This window comes from Mytilus edulis, chromosome 9 (genome assembly GCF_963676685.1).
Source record: "Mytilus edulis chromosome 9, xbMytEdul2.2, whole genome shotgun sequence".
Classification (NCBI taxonomy): Eukaryota; Metazoa; Mollusca; class Bivalvia; order Mytilida; family Mytilidae; genus Mytilus; species Mytilus edulis.
The window spans coordinates 76,605,114-76,618,417 of record NC_092352.1 but is presented as its reverse complement, the minus strand read 5'-3'; the positions used below and the strand labels follow the sequence as shown (position 1 = coordinate 76,618,417).

At 32.3% G+C, this 13,304-nt stretch overlaps 1 protein-coding gene across 1 annotated transcript; it reads left to right on the top strand.

Moving 5' to 3' along the window:
• The first annotated feature begins 4,164 nt into the window (after nucleotides 1-4,164).
• LOC139490189 (uncharacterized) lies at nucleotides 4,165-11,832 on the top strand. The gene is made up of 3 exons (XM_071277039.1): nucleotides 4,165-4,528; nucleotides 8,670-8,741; nucleotides 11,348-11,832. The coding sequence occupies exons 1-3, from the start codon at nucleotides 4,165-4,167 to the stop codon at nucleotides 11,815-11,817; spliced, it is 906 nt and encodes a 301-aa protein (XP_071133140.1). The 3' UTR covers nucleotides 11,818-11,832.
• Nucleotides 11,833-13,304: the final 1,472 nt, after the last annotated feature.

Genomic DNA, 13,304 nt, shown 5'->3' with positions numbered 1-13,304 from the left:
GAATACTGTATCAAGAAAGATTTATGTATATACTCCATATCAGGTGCTGATGAATGTTGCTATATAGAAATGGTATCACTATAGGGAAGCTGAAATCCTATCTTTTGTCGTACACCTGTTTTCTGACCCGATCACTGTTTTCAATGTATTTACTTAAGTCAAGGTATGAATAGAGACTTTATCTGGTGTATCCTCTATAAACAATAATCTATAGGAAAGATGCGTTCGACATAGTTATCGAACTATGAATTAGTTTTTAATAACAGTGTTATCTTTATAACGAAACGTGAAGATAAAATAATAACGATAACTTCTTCTTATTCATATTAAAAGCTTCTGTATGAAGTCAGCCTCAATTGGATGGGAAACAAACTGTACATAAAATGTTTTGAAGCACCAGTCCATTAAAGCTTATTCATGTTAACTAGAAACATTTTGAGAATGGCTGTTAATTTTGATTTTAATACATAATATTTGTTAGTTGTATGAGATTAGCATAACACACTGTAGTTTCCATCACCCATGAGTCTGTGCTAAGGTGTGAAAATCTGACATGTTATACCTAAAGTAAAATAATGCACATGAATTGTTATTTGTTCCTTATTATACCTTTTTTTAAGTAGAGATAATAAAAACTGTACCGACTTGATTATTGTAATTTCTAGAAGAGGACTGCAGTTAAAGAAACTTATATTGCATTGTATCAATATCTTACAATAAAGCATACAGGAAATCAATTATTTGTCAGATGTAATTGTATATTAAATTTTACAACTGATTATTCCGACATTCTAATTTTGATCATTTCAATAAATGCGTGCAAACGTAATTGTTATTGAGCGTAAATGTAAAGTCCCAGTCACACTGTCACGTTTTATTCCGTTTTAAAATGCTACGTTTTATTCCCTTTTAAAATGCTACGTTTCAACTACGTTTTGAATAAATATGTCCCGCTATTTTGAAAGTTAGGTTTTACTAGGTTTGTGCTATGTTTTTATCACGTTTTGCTATGCTTTGGTACGTGTAGACCAACGTTTACACTACGCATTTATACGTTTCGATACGTAGTAAGCACGTTTTGATACGTATTAACTAGATTTCTACTTCGTTGCAATGTTCGCTACGCTTGTTGTTAATTATCAAAACATACGGGACAGGTCCCGTTTTTAACAAATGATCACTACGTTTCGATACGCTTCGTTACGTATATTCCCGTTTCGCTACGCTTTCAAAACGTAGTAAAACGTAGCTCTTGAAACGTGACAGTGTGACTGGGGCATATTGGAATTGCACGCAAACGTAATGCACTATGATTAATTGCTGTTCCTATTTACTCAAGGGTCATATGAGGCAAAGCTGCAGGTTGAATTTGTAAATAAATCTCATTCCGTTATGTCATAATTGGAAAATAGATATGATAAAATTTCGTTAACTCGTAGTTTGTGTACTCAGGTGCAAAGAACCCCCGAAGGTGAGTGGGGAATAGAAATATGGTTACTTGGTCTTCTCCCGACCGGCAGTAAAACGCTTGCCGAAGAGGGGCGTCCGCTTGACTGTGCGGGAGGTATCAAGCTCGCAGTCACGTCCGGTCAGAATGGGGACGTTAAATCCGATGCCTCGTGTGAATTGAGTGCCACGCTCTTTGCAATTTAAGAACCCCTGCAACAACTCTTTGAGGGTCCGTACGTGACCTGATGCAAAGCAAAATTTCTGTCCCTATCCAATATACCCTCATTTTCCAGTGGCAGTTCAAATTACCACGACCATCATCCCAGATGGCTTCTATTGTGACAAGACCTTCCTATTGTATTTATTGTGAACTTGTTCTCGTCCTGAATATGCATGAAATATTTGCCACTGGACGTTAAGCAACCAACATTCAATCAGGTGCACAGACGAGGATTATTACCAACAAATTACAGGCAGCAGCAATAGTATACAGAAATTACATTCGTACTTGGAGTTTTATTGAAAAAGAAACATTTATGATGCGTTTTGTCATTTGATTTTGCCATGTGATTATGGACTTTCCAATTAGATTTTCTCTGGTTTCAGTATTTTTGTGATTTTACTTCTTACAATAAAACCACACTAAAATGAAGATACGTTTACCTTATACAAATATGTTTTACACTTTGGAGAATTTTAACAATGGAATAAAATGATTCTATGGTAAATGTAGAAAATTATCATTCAAATCATATGAGATTTTAATTATGACATATATTTGTTATCATTTTTGTACCTGTAACGTAATTAAGGTTTGACAAATGTTGGTCAAATATTACATTTTCCAAGACATGTATTCTGCAGTAATCGATTTTCTCATTTTATTTAAGGATTGTGCGAAATTGCACTCAAAATATATATTTTTATCTTAAAATAACGACAATAACGATATTTGTCCATATTTAATCCAAGAAGGTCACTACATATTTACTTATAATTACATTAGATGTATGTTTCATTACAATACGTTATTCTGATTGGCTAACTGCACATCATGTGTTATTCCTTAAGCAGTTGTATCACTCAATAAAACTTCTCATTCATGATGACACGAGGTCCCTCAATAAAGTGCACAGGTAAATAAAATAAAAACTTGATAAAAGGCATGTTTTCATAATCCTAAAGGTAAAAATGTAATTATAAGTACTGAATGCTTTTTTTTGTAACTTTATAGGGTTGTAAAAGCGTTGACCGTGCGCACATTTTAAGTATGAAGCGCTTCCGCGCTTCATACAAAATGTACTTCTGTCAACGCTTTTACACCCCAATAAATTTACAAAAAAGAGCATTCAATTCTTAAATAAAGATGTTAACATTATAGAACAGATAGGGAAGAATACATAACATAATTTTTTTTTATTATCGTTCAGATATGAAAGTCAACAGGACAAATGAAGGATAACAAGCTCCAACTTCAAATATTTTGTTTGTCAAAACCAAATTTTGATTTAAATATGCTATATTCATCTACTAAACTTGAAACGATTTAGTAATTTGCTCATGATTCTGTGTGAGATTAGACCCCCTGTCAAGATAAAAAAATATATACAGAAATATCCAATTGGTGTACCGTCAAATGTTTTTAGCGCATGATCCTTTTTTTTATATATAAATTTTACAAAGGATCTGCGATTTATCATTAATTTACATATTTTTTAAATTGTGTCCAGTAGTCGGTTTTAAGCGTAGTACTTCCAGCCAAATGCTAATTATATTTACCTGTGCAGGTATATCTGGTTAAGCATATTAATCATAAAAGAGGAGCAAAAGATACCAGAGGAACATTCAAATTCATATGTCGAAAATATACTGTCAACGCCCTTGCTAAAAAGAAATGACCAATAAACAAACAAAAATACACAGAACACAACATTGAAAACTAACGACTGAGCATTACGAACACCATCAAATACTGATCTCATGTGCTCTTTGGGGGATAAGAAGATCCTGCTCCAGAAGTGGTACATGTTGTGTTGCTCATATTATTACAGTTCCGGTAACAAGTCTAATTCGGTAGGTCACTTTATGAAAAGGGTACGGGATTTTAGTTACGACATTTTCATTTGTAAAACAGATATTTCATAACAGTCAACTAACTCGTGATGGCGTCCGTAAAACTTACGAAGTGATGACTTTAACTTCATCACTTGAAACTCTTGGATCAATAGCTTTCCTCTATCAAGGACATTAGGATGGAATAGGAAACATCAGCCCTGGAATATCGACTGGGATATCAATAATCCGCATGCAGACGCTCTTGGAGTGCTGCAACATTGAAATAGAAATAAAAGTTCACAATTGCAATTGGGAAGCGAAAATGTAATGTGTCGCCTTTGTTTACTCGTCCGACCCCCAATTATTATGTTTTTAAACATGATTCTTCATATAGTTGTTCATGTATTACAAGAAAACATATCTGCGAAAGTAAAAATCCTATTAAAAAAACCCAAATTAATAAACCAGCTGACTTTAATTGAAACAAGAGACTTAAACTAAACTGAAACATATGGCTCAAAATAAGAAAGAAAAAAACAAAATACTTGGCATCTTAACAAAGAAATTAATTTTGAAAGAAATGTATAAATACGAAGTTTAATGGTCACTCCTATTGATTCAATCACCAGTGTTACTTGCAACTAAATCAAGGTAATGATAATGTTCCGAATGTTGATTTATGGATTCACGTTATTTGTGCTGGCATCAACGACCACATCAAAATCTGATGGGAATGTAGAGGTTCGGTTACTGGATAACCAAAATGCACCATTAATGGCCACTTTGGACATGTCGAAAGCAGACGAACGTGTTAAGCAGTTTGTAAGTGATGGAATCGAAGCAAAAATGAAAACTATAGAGGAGACTATGAGATCCAAGAAGTTTGTTATTGAAACACTTGATGCGAAAATGAAAGCTTTAGAAGGGATTATGAAATCTCAAATAAGCAATTTTGAAAGGAATTTGACCGATCAGCTGACTGATTACATTAACGAAATGGTTACCAAGATAGACGAAGAAAACGGTAAGAAATATACATTAATAGGCAAGTGTTTTCTTCATTAAGCATTATATCAATTTGTCAATAAATCATTCAAATTCAGTGATCACCCACTTCCACATCGAAGATTATATTTCATATGGTAAAAATAGTGGTAGGTTAAATGTCAGTGCGATAGTAACCAAATGATATATACGCAGCTACATTTATTTAGTATGAAGTGTTGTTTGAGATTCTGTACTGATAAAAAGGAATATAAAACGGTTTCCAAGACAGACCATATTAGAAAAACGCCACGAACGTGTCTCGATTTTTCACGTGTCCTTAAAAGTATTGAATAAAAGTGTATGCATTATACGTAAAGTAAATTGAACATTTACGAAATATATGTGAACCGTGGTATATATAATGAGTTTATTTACAACCACTGGGTCGATGCCACTTTGTATTCCCCGAGGGTATCATCAGCCAAGTTAAAACGTTCAAAGTTATGCAAACAGTCAATTTATATTTATGACCATATCAATGATAATTCATAACACAGATTGTTAACTAATAGACTTAGTCTTATTAATAATAGACATTTGCGGAAACTGTCACACACCTACGATTAGGATCACAATTACACTTACAGGTAACATTTAAATCTTTGGCTTTCTCAAAGTGTAAAAAACAAACCGTCGAATCAAAACAATGTAACGATAGTGCTGTAGTTAAACAACGTTTTTTCTAATATATTTGCAGTAATGTGTTAATTTAAATATAACATTAACTATTGTATATGGTGTTATCCAAGTTGAAACTGCTGTAATTGTACGAAGTGTGATAGAATGAACTAACATAATTTTTAAAAATAAATCTAACATGAGACACACAAAATATCGCAATTGTCGTTGCAGTAGCTAGATAGGGACAATAGCTGAAAAACAAGTCAGCAATACTTTGAGTAAGGAAAGGTGCAATCAACCATAAAGCATGTTACCATGTGTATGCTCAAATATATTTTCTCTCTTTTATTTTGTTTTAAAAAGAATGAGGAAATACAGAGGAAGGGTGTTTTTGAGATATTTATTCTTCATTAATTTCTCTGGCCGTTCGGTATAATTTTGAAGTCTTTTATTTTTTCTGAAGAGTTTTGTCCACGTTTTTGGTTTCAATAGAACAAAAACCTACCAAAAAAAAAAAAACAGTTATCAACTAACTTCTCTATGTCGGAAATGTATTTTAGACTGTTCGCCAGACTTAGTTGAATTGTAAGAATAGGTGTTCTTAAATAGTTACAACTTTGCAATTTATGTTTTCAACAGCATAAAAAAAACCAGACGAGTTCCAAGTTGTTTTTCTTTTCATGCAATTATCATAATAGAGATCTTAGGAATCATTAAGTATTGATGTTTTTTCTTTTCTCGCGGTGTCGATATTTATCCACAATGAACATGGGTGGGACTGATATGCTCGAAATATGAGCTTAAACCCCTATTCCGAGACAGGAAATATGTTCATAAAATTGTAATATAGAGTGCACTGATGATGCAGGGGTTGATCCAATTATTTCAAAAGGGGAAACCAATTCAAGATAAAGGAGGAGGTCCGACCATATGTCCCTATTCAAAAGAAGTGATCGACAAGCTTAAGAAAAAGGATGTTCGAATCCCGGAACAGCCCGTGATCTCTCACCGCGACGTTGTTTATTTCAAAACAAAGTTTATAGGCAAATCTATTCAAGTGATTGTTAGGGATAAAAGTGTAGCAGACGAGAAGAAATTGTCCTGATGGTAAATCCAGAAAGCGCTTCAGACACATTAAATTTTAACATGTTGCTTACATCTTTTTGTATAGATACACCATTTGCTATTTTGTATCTGTATTGTGTTTTTTTTTTGTATTTTTAGATGACCCCTTGTTTTTGTCACCTGTAATCGTAAGTCTAAAGTGTAGTCCTAGGTATATATCTATTTTCCGCATATGTCTATTATAATTAGTATTTATGAAAAGTACGTAAGAATTACAATATTACAGATATGCCATCTGTTTACACTTTTGTCGATGTTATCTATATTTCCTAGTTCATTATATTTAATTAATACCTGACAATAGCACCTGTTTTATTACTAATTATTTCCCACAGTTGAAATTAAAAGAAACCTTGTGTTACGGATAATTATTATCTTATACAGTAGTTACAAATGTTCAGATCTCGTAAATCGTAAATTGATATATATAAAGGGTTAACGATCTCATACCGTACCAACCATAAGCGAACCAGCCTTGAGGTTTAAAATTAATATATCGCACATATTCGATACACTGACAATTGTTTTGAGATTCTTATTCAATTTTCAGGTGTTGATTTGTATCTGCAATTTGATACGTTGATAGGTTAAGTATTAAACGCAAACAGTATTGGTTGTAATTGAATATTCCTCAAGTTTCCAGAAAAAATTCATTGTAGAAATATTTCAGTGAAGTGTTAAGTATTAGGACCCTGTCAAGCCGAAGAAATTCTATTATGTTTCTTTTTTTCTGCATTATTATTTTATTGTCTAACATAAATGGGAGAGATTGATAAATTAAAAAAATACCTGAATTTAGATTAAAAAAAAACCAACAATAAATTTTCATAGAAGACACACATATTTAGCTATAGATTATGTTCTTTTTGGTCCATGATCTATTCCTTAGCTTTATTTTTTAGCGTTTCAAGTTTATTTAGAAAATCGCCTCAGACTTTTTCTCAAACCATTTCTATTAGAAAATTGTAATCATTTCATCACCTTTACCAGAATCTCGGCGTAAGGGCACATTTTAAAACATTTAATTACTAGAAGATGATATGGGTTTTCCGAGTTTTTAAATATTAATGTAAGATGATAAAGTAGACTATGATTCTCTGCATCAAATCAACATAATTACAAAATTCAATTCAGATGAAATTTTATTAAAATAGAAATGGCTTGTTTGATGAAATATATAGCTGAGGCATAGGAATGGGCTCAAATATAATTGATTAAAGCCACAAGCAAATAAAAGATACTTTTTATAGTATAATAGTAAAGGATGAAGTCCTTGTCCTCTTTCACAATTCGCTATGTTTTGTAAAAAATCCTTTTTAAAATAACATAGTTTAATAGGTACATTTTGAAAGCTTTACGATTGTTGATCATACACAACTTGTAGTAGGTATGGTAACCAAAGTTAACATTATTAACTTATTATTAATTGTATTACCACTTTCGCACGTGTAAATAAAGGCAACAGTAGTATACCGCTGTTCAAACTCATAAATCCATGGACAAAAAACAAAATCGGGGTAAGGCAAAATTAAAACAATCTTCAAATTGTATTCGTCTAAAGCGTTTGTCCTACCAAAGCAGGCATAAACCTATATGACTAAAACAGTACCTTTATGTACTAGTAATATACTAAGCTAAGAATTTCGTTTCGCATTTTTTTTTTTTGCTTCTTTATGTGGCCTTCTATCTATAGGTTTATTTAGGGGGTATCTTGATCACTCAATCAATTCATTTATTGATTCGACTTAATATATTTTTTTTTAAATCGTCATTTATACTTGCCCCGACCTTAAAGAATGATCCGTAGCATGACCGAATTAGCGCCACATTACTTAGTGATATAACTTTAAAGATAAACACTTTAACGTTAAAAACAGATAAAATGCAAAATGGACAAAGCAGGACAAATTTAAACAAAGCCTACAAAAATCATATTTACTCGTAAATCCTTTTCCAGAGCATTTTAATTAAAAACTGGCCCAAAGTGTAGATATTTTCAGCTTTCATTTTTCAAGCCAGATCTTAAAGAGAATATTATTTTATTTGGTTATTCTGGTTTATTCAAACCACATGAAACATTTAATTGCATGTTCAAGATCCTAAAAGTCAATTCCAAACTCCAATGAGTAAATTATAGTATTGTAAAATCGCTTGTGAACAGTTAACAAATACGTTTGAAAAACGAACTTTCTATGTAGTTGGAATACAAAGTTGTGACGATATTGATAAGGGTTTTTTTTTCAAATTTTGCCTCCAACTCTAAAAATAAAATGGTATGAAATAAGCATACTTATTAATCATATACAATTAGTATTTGGTTTACAAAAACGTAAACGAATATATTAATTTCAATTTCAAAATTTCTTTTCTAGGGAAGGGTTCCACCTACATTCGATGGGGAAGAAGTGACTGTTCTGGAGTTAATACAGAAATCGTCTATTCAGGTACGATATTTATTAAGGTACAAGGTACAAAAGGTACAATGTACGAAAGGTACAAGTCACATTAAGAAGCTTACGGACACTGTAAAGTTACCTAAAATAAAACGTTGCTTAACGTCATCATTGTCCACATTGGCTAAGATTCAGACGAAAATGTTTTGTCTTGTCAAATAGGTGAATATAAGGCAAGCCTTTATGACACAAATTGACTGTGACGTCTTGAAAGTGACGTCATCAGCATGTTTGTCAAATCTTTAACTAACATGGATTAATTTGGTGAGATTTATTTTTAAATTATCATGGAGCATGTTATTTTTCTAAATGACAAAATGATGGTATATTTGAAGATATGAAAAAGCCATGTGGTATATATGATTGCCAATGCAACAACTCTCCAGAAGAGACAAAATGACATAGATATTAACAACTATAGGTTATATAGTATATTTGAGATCAATATATCAGTATTGAGTTTTTACCGCAGTTGTTGAAATTTTCAAAATTGTAGGATATTCAACATTCCCCCTCAATTTTCAAGCATAAAACAAATACACTGAAATAACCACCCAAGTACAGGCTAATGCTGTGAAATAAGTAACATACGCAAACATTTGGTACTTATATATACATTGATGAGTTTTCTCCTCTTGAGAGTTTAAAATAACTTGTTTGGAGATAACTCATGAACATATATAGTTGACCAAGGATATATTGATTTGAGATCCTTCCCTTATGAAAATGAAATTCAAGTCAAGGTCAATTGAGATTTAACATTCCAAATTTTGACTTTTTCTATAATTTAATACTCAGTCTGGTACATGATAAATTCATAGGATTTTTTGCCTACGGTTTGAAGATATATTATCTTGAAAAAATGACAACCGGAAGGGACCTTTTTTCAACCGGAAGTAGTGTGCTTTGCACATCAGTCATGGAAAAATACCTAGAAATCATACATCTTTTTAATTATCTTGTTTTAAACTATCATATGAATCCGGACATCGCCTTTTTTAATCTGGACGTAGCAAATCATCTGTCTTACAACCGGTAATAGTATATCGAATATATAAGTTTGGAATCAGTGCGAAATTTTGTTTGTATGAAACCGAAAGTGGTCTTTACCGGAAGAAGCAAATAATTTTCCTTATTTCTGATAACAGCATATTATTTTGAAATCAGTATAAAAAACTTTAAATTGACGCCAGTAGTAGCTTTTAGTAAACCGTAAGTGACTTCAAATCAATGGTTTTAAAATTCAATGGTGGAAAGTCCTGTAATTGTTCTCTGAACAATTGGTTTTATTATATGTTTGTCATGTTTCGTCGAAGTCTTAAAACTATGCAGAGTTTTGTTTTTGAGTTCAGTGACTACACAATATGCTGTTTGCACACTTTTGGTCTCGTTTACTTTTCTCCAGTTCATTAATTTACATAATATTGAAAACTGAATTTTTACAACATCTTATAATCAAACACTTTTAAAATAAGCACGTGTTTAAAAAAAAAAATCTTAGAAATATACGTGAATCTGATGAATGCGATCATAAGAGTCAAGGATGCACACGGATCTTGCTGTCTGATGAATGTAGTCTAAGAACTTTAACAACTTGAAATTGAACATATACCTACCATGGTGAAATATCAAAATTTAAGTACATAGTGAGATTCAGCATATCAAAGAACCTCAAGAATTCATTTCTTGGTGCAATCAAAATCAGTTTCCTTTTGGAGCCTCTGGACCTTTATGTGGAACAATAAAATAATAAATCGAAAATCTAAAATCGAAATACACGGTTAGATTCATCATATTAAAGAACCCCAAGATTTTAATACTGTGAGTTGAACCTTATCTAAATTTGTCCAAAAATAAGCGAAAAAAAGAATCAGAAAAGTTTAGTTTTTGGTCCATCCCGACCTTCCTATTAAGATATGGAACCTTGTGGTACAATTAACTTGAGAATCATAGACTAATACTCAAGGTTATGTCCGGCAACCACAAAACCCTTTTTTAGAACCTTGTTGGTCCTTTATTTCAAAACGATCCCTTACTTCAATTTGATATAAGTCACCGTGTGATACAATTTCATAGCAAACCATACACTCAAGTAATTATTTGGACACCAAATTCTAATGACGACGACGACAACGTCAACCCTTATAAAGCCTAAAAAAATTGTGGACGTATTAAATCTGAATAGATTGTGTTGAAGTGAAGTGAAGTGAAATGAAGAGTGCCGAAAAGTATACGTTGTCAGCCAAAGCAGATGGACTATTAAAAGCACGTTTTTTTACCATTTGGAAACTAATTTATTCCCAAATTTCAAATGTATTATTACAAGTTCTTTAATTTGTGTAAGGAAACTAATTAGAAGCATATACTGATTATTAGAACATTGATAAGAGATGACCACCCACTTAAAGCTCCGATAAAACGATATCCAAAGTTTGTTTGGTTTTTTTTGCATAACATAACAGGGCACTTCAAAATGTATACACTTAGTCCACCAAAAAGCACACAATGTCATGTTAGTCTCGCTATTCTCATGTTTTTGTGGAAATAATAGTTTATCACACATGTAAAGAGTGCAATAAACAATTAATTTTTAACAGGTTATGCTGCTGGTGAAAAATACTACTGGAGTACAAGCTATAGAGGCGGTGCTTCAGATATGCTCTGTCTCCCGAATAATCCAGAACTAAGTGATAAAAGTGGATCAGGTAGTAGCTTTATCTTTGGTACAGAATTCCAAGGTAATGAGTTTGCGTCTGATTCTAGCGACGAAGACGTACCCTGTGCCTTATGTAGGAGTAGTAATACTGCATCATCAGTAATGATCCCTGGTAGGAAAACATGCTATGCTGGATGGAAAGAAGAGTACAATGGAATACTGGCTGCAAGTGCATACAGTCACACCCCCTCCCCATACATCTGTGTAGATGCCCATCCAACGTATGTAAAAGGAGGCAAACGAAACAATGATGAACACTTATTGTACGCCACAGCAATGAAATGTGGTTCATTGCCTTGTCCTCCATATAAGGACAACGTCCAAGTCTTCTGCGTAGTCTGCTCAAAATAGAGATATTAATTTCGTGTACTAGTATTTTAAATTGTTTGTCTTTTCTGTATATCAATAATTAAAACACTGTTATGACGTCATTCTAATATTGTGATACCCGTTCTTTATTTCAGTGATTGGACGACCATTTACCTGTAAGCAACCATTATGTTACCTTTAGCTGTCCAATAATTTGAAGAATATCTCTCCTCTTTCTTAAAAATATTGGACAGCTAAAGGTAGCATAACTGATTCTTACAGGTAAATCATAGTTCAATCACTGAAATATAAAACCTATTAATTACCCCAATTGTTTTCATCATGTCAACAAAAATACAACCAAAGAACAAATGACAATTAACAAAAAACATTTCATTAAAGTCACCTTCTAAAACAATAATTTTGTCACTCATCTAAACGGTTTCTTGAGGAAAAAAATCACTTTCAAATTGATTTGGATTGTCTCTTTTAGCAACAGGACGGGTGCCACATGTGGAGCAGGATCTGCTTACCCTTCCGGAGCACCTGAGATCACCTCTAGTTTTTAAATTGGTTTCGTGTTGCTTGTTCTTTAGATTTCTATGTTTTGTTCACTATTGTTTGTCTGTTTGTCTTCTTCATTTTAAGCCTAGGGGTTGTCGATTTATTTTCGATTTATGAGTTTGACTGTCCCTTTGGTATTTTTCGTCCCTCTTTTAGCACTTATTCAATAAGTTGATTATGCTTTGTAAGTCTTGTTTTTGATGCTTTTAAGATTTTTTTTCAAAAGATCCTCATCCGTCTTTTAGTTATCAAAAATGGCCTTTGGTGTTTCTCTTATTCTTCCTATCATCATTCTCAACTACAATTAAGGATGTTTGCTCCTCTATTTTTTGAATTTTTGCCAGATTTTCGAAATCCTCTGTTTTTATCCATGTATTAACATTAAAAAAATTTGTCCACTAACCCCCACTTTTCTTTTCACATTTTTATTACATACAATTTAAGAAGCCATTTTTCAAAATTTTATAAAATTCTTGTTATTTTTTCATAGTTTTTGAAACAAATAAGGTGCCAATGTTAGATATATGAAAAATCTAGAGAGAATTATTTCCCGCCAAATTTTCAATGGCTTATATCTTGAAAATGAGCACACGGACCCTCCATTTTTTTCTACTTTTTGAGTTTCTTTATTAATATACTATCAATTCATAATAGTCTTTTAAAAAGCTTGTTATTTTTTAACAGAGTAGCGAACATCCTTAAAATGAAAAAAAGCAATAAAGTAATGCTTCTAAAATTTGATAGACCATGACGCAATACAATAATGGTCATGAACAACTGAACCTTATCCTGTGTACAAAGTGCGACGACTCTAGAACCTCATTAATGAACAAGGGGACTATATTAGTTTTGATAATTTTCAGATTTCGGCGTTGATTTACAAGTTTTTGGTTTTTAAGCCTGATAATATCACTTAAATATGAATATAAAGTAACACTTCGCTAATGAACGACGATGAATATGGG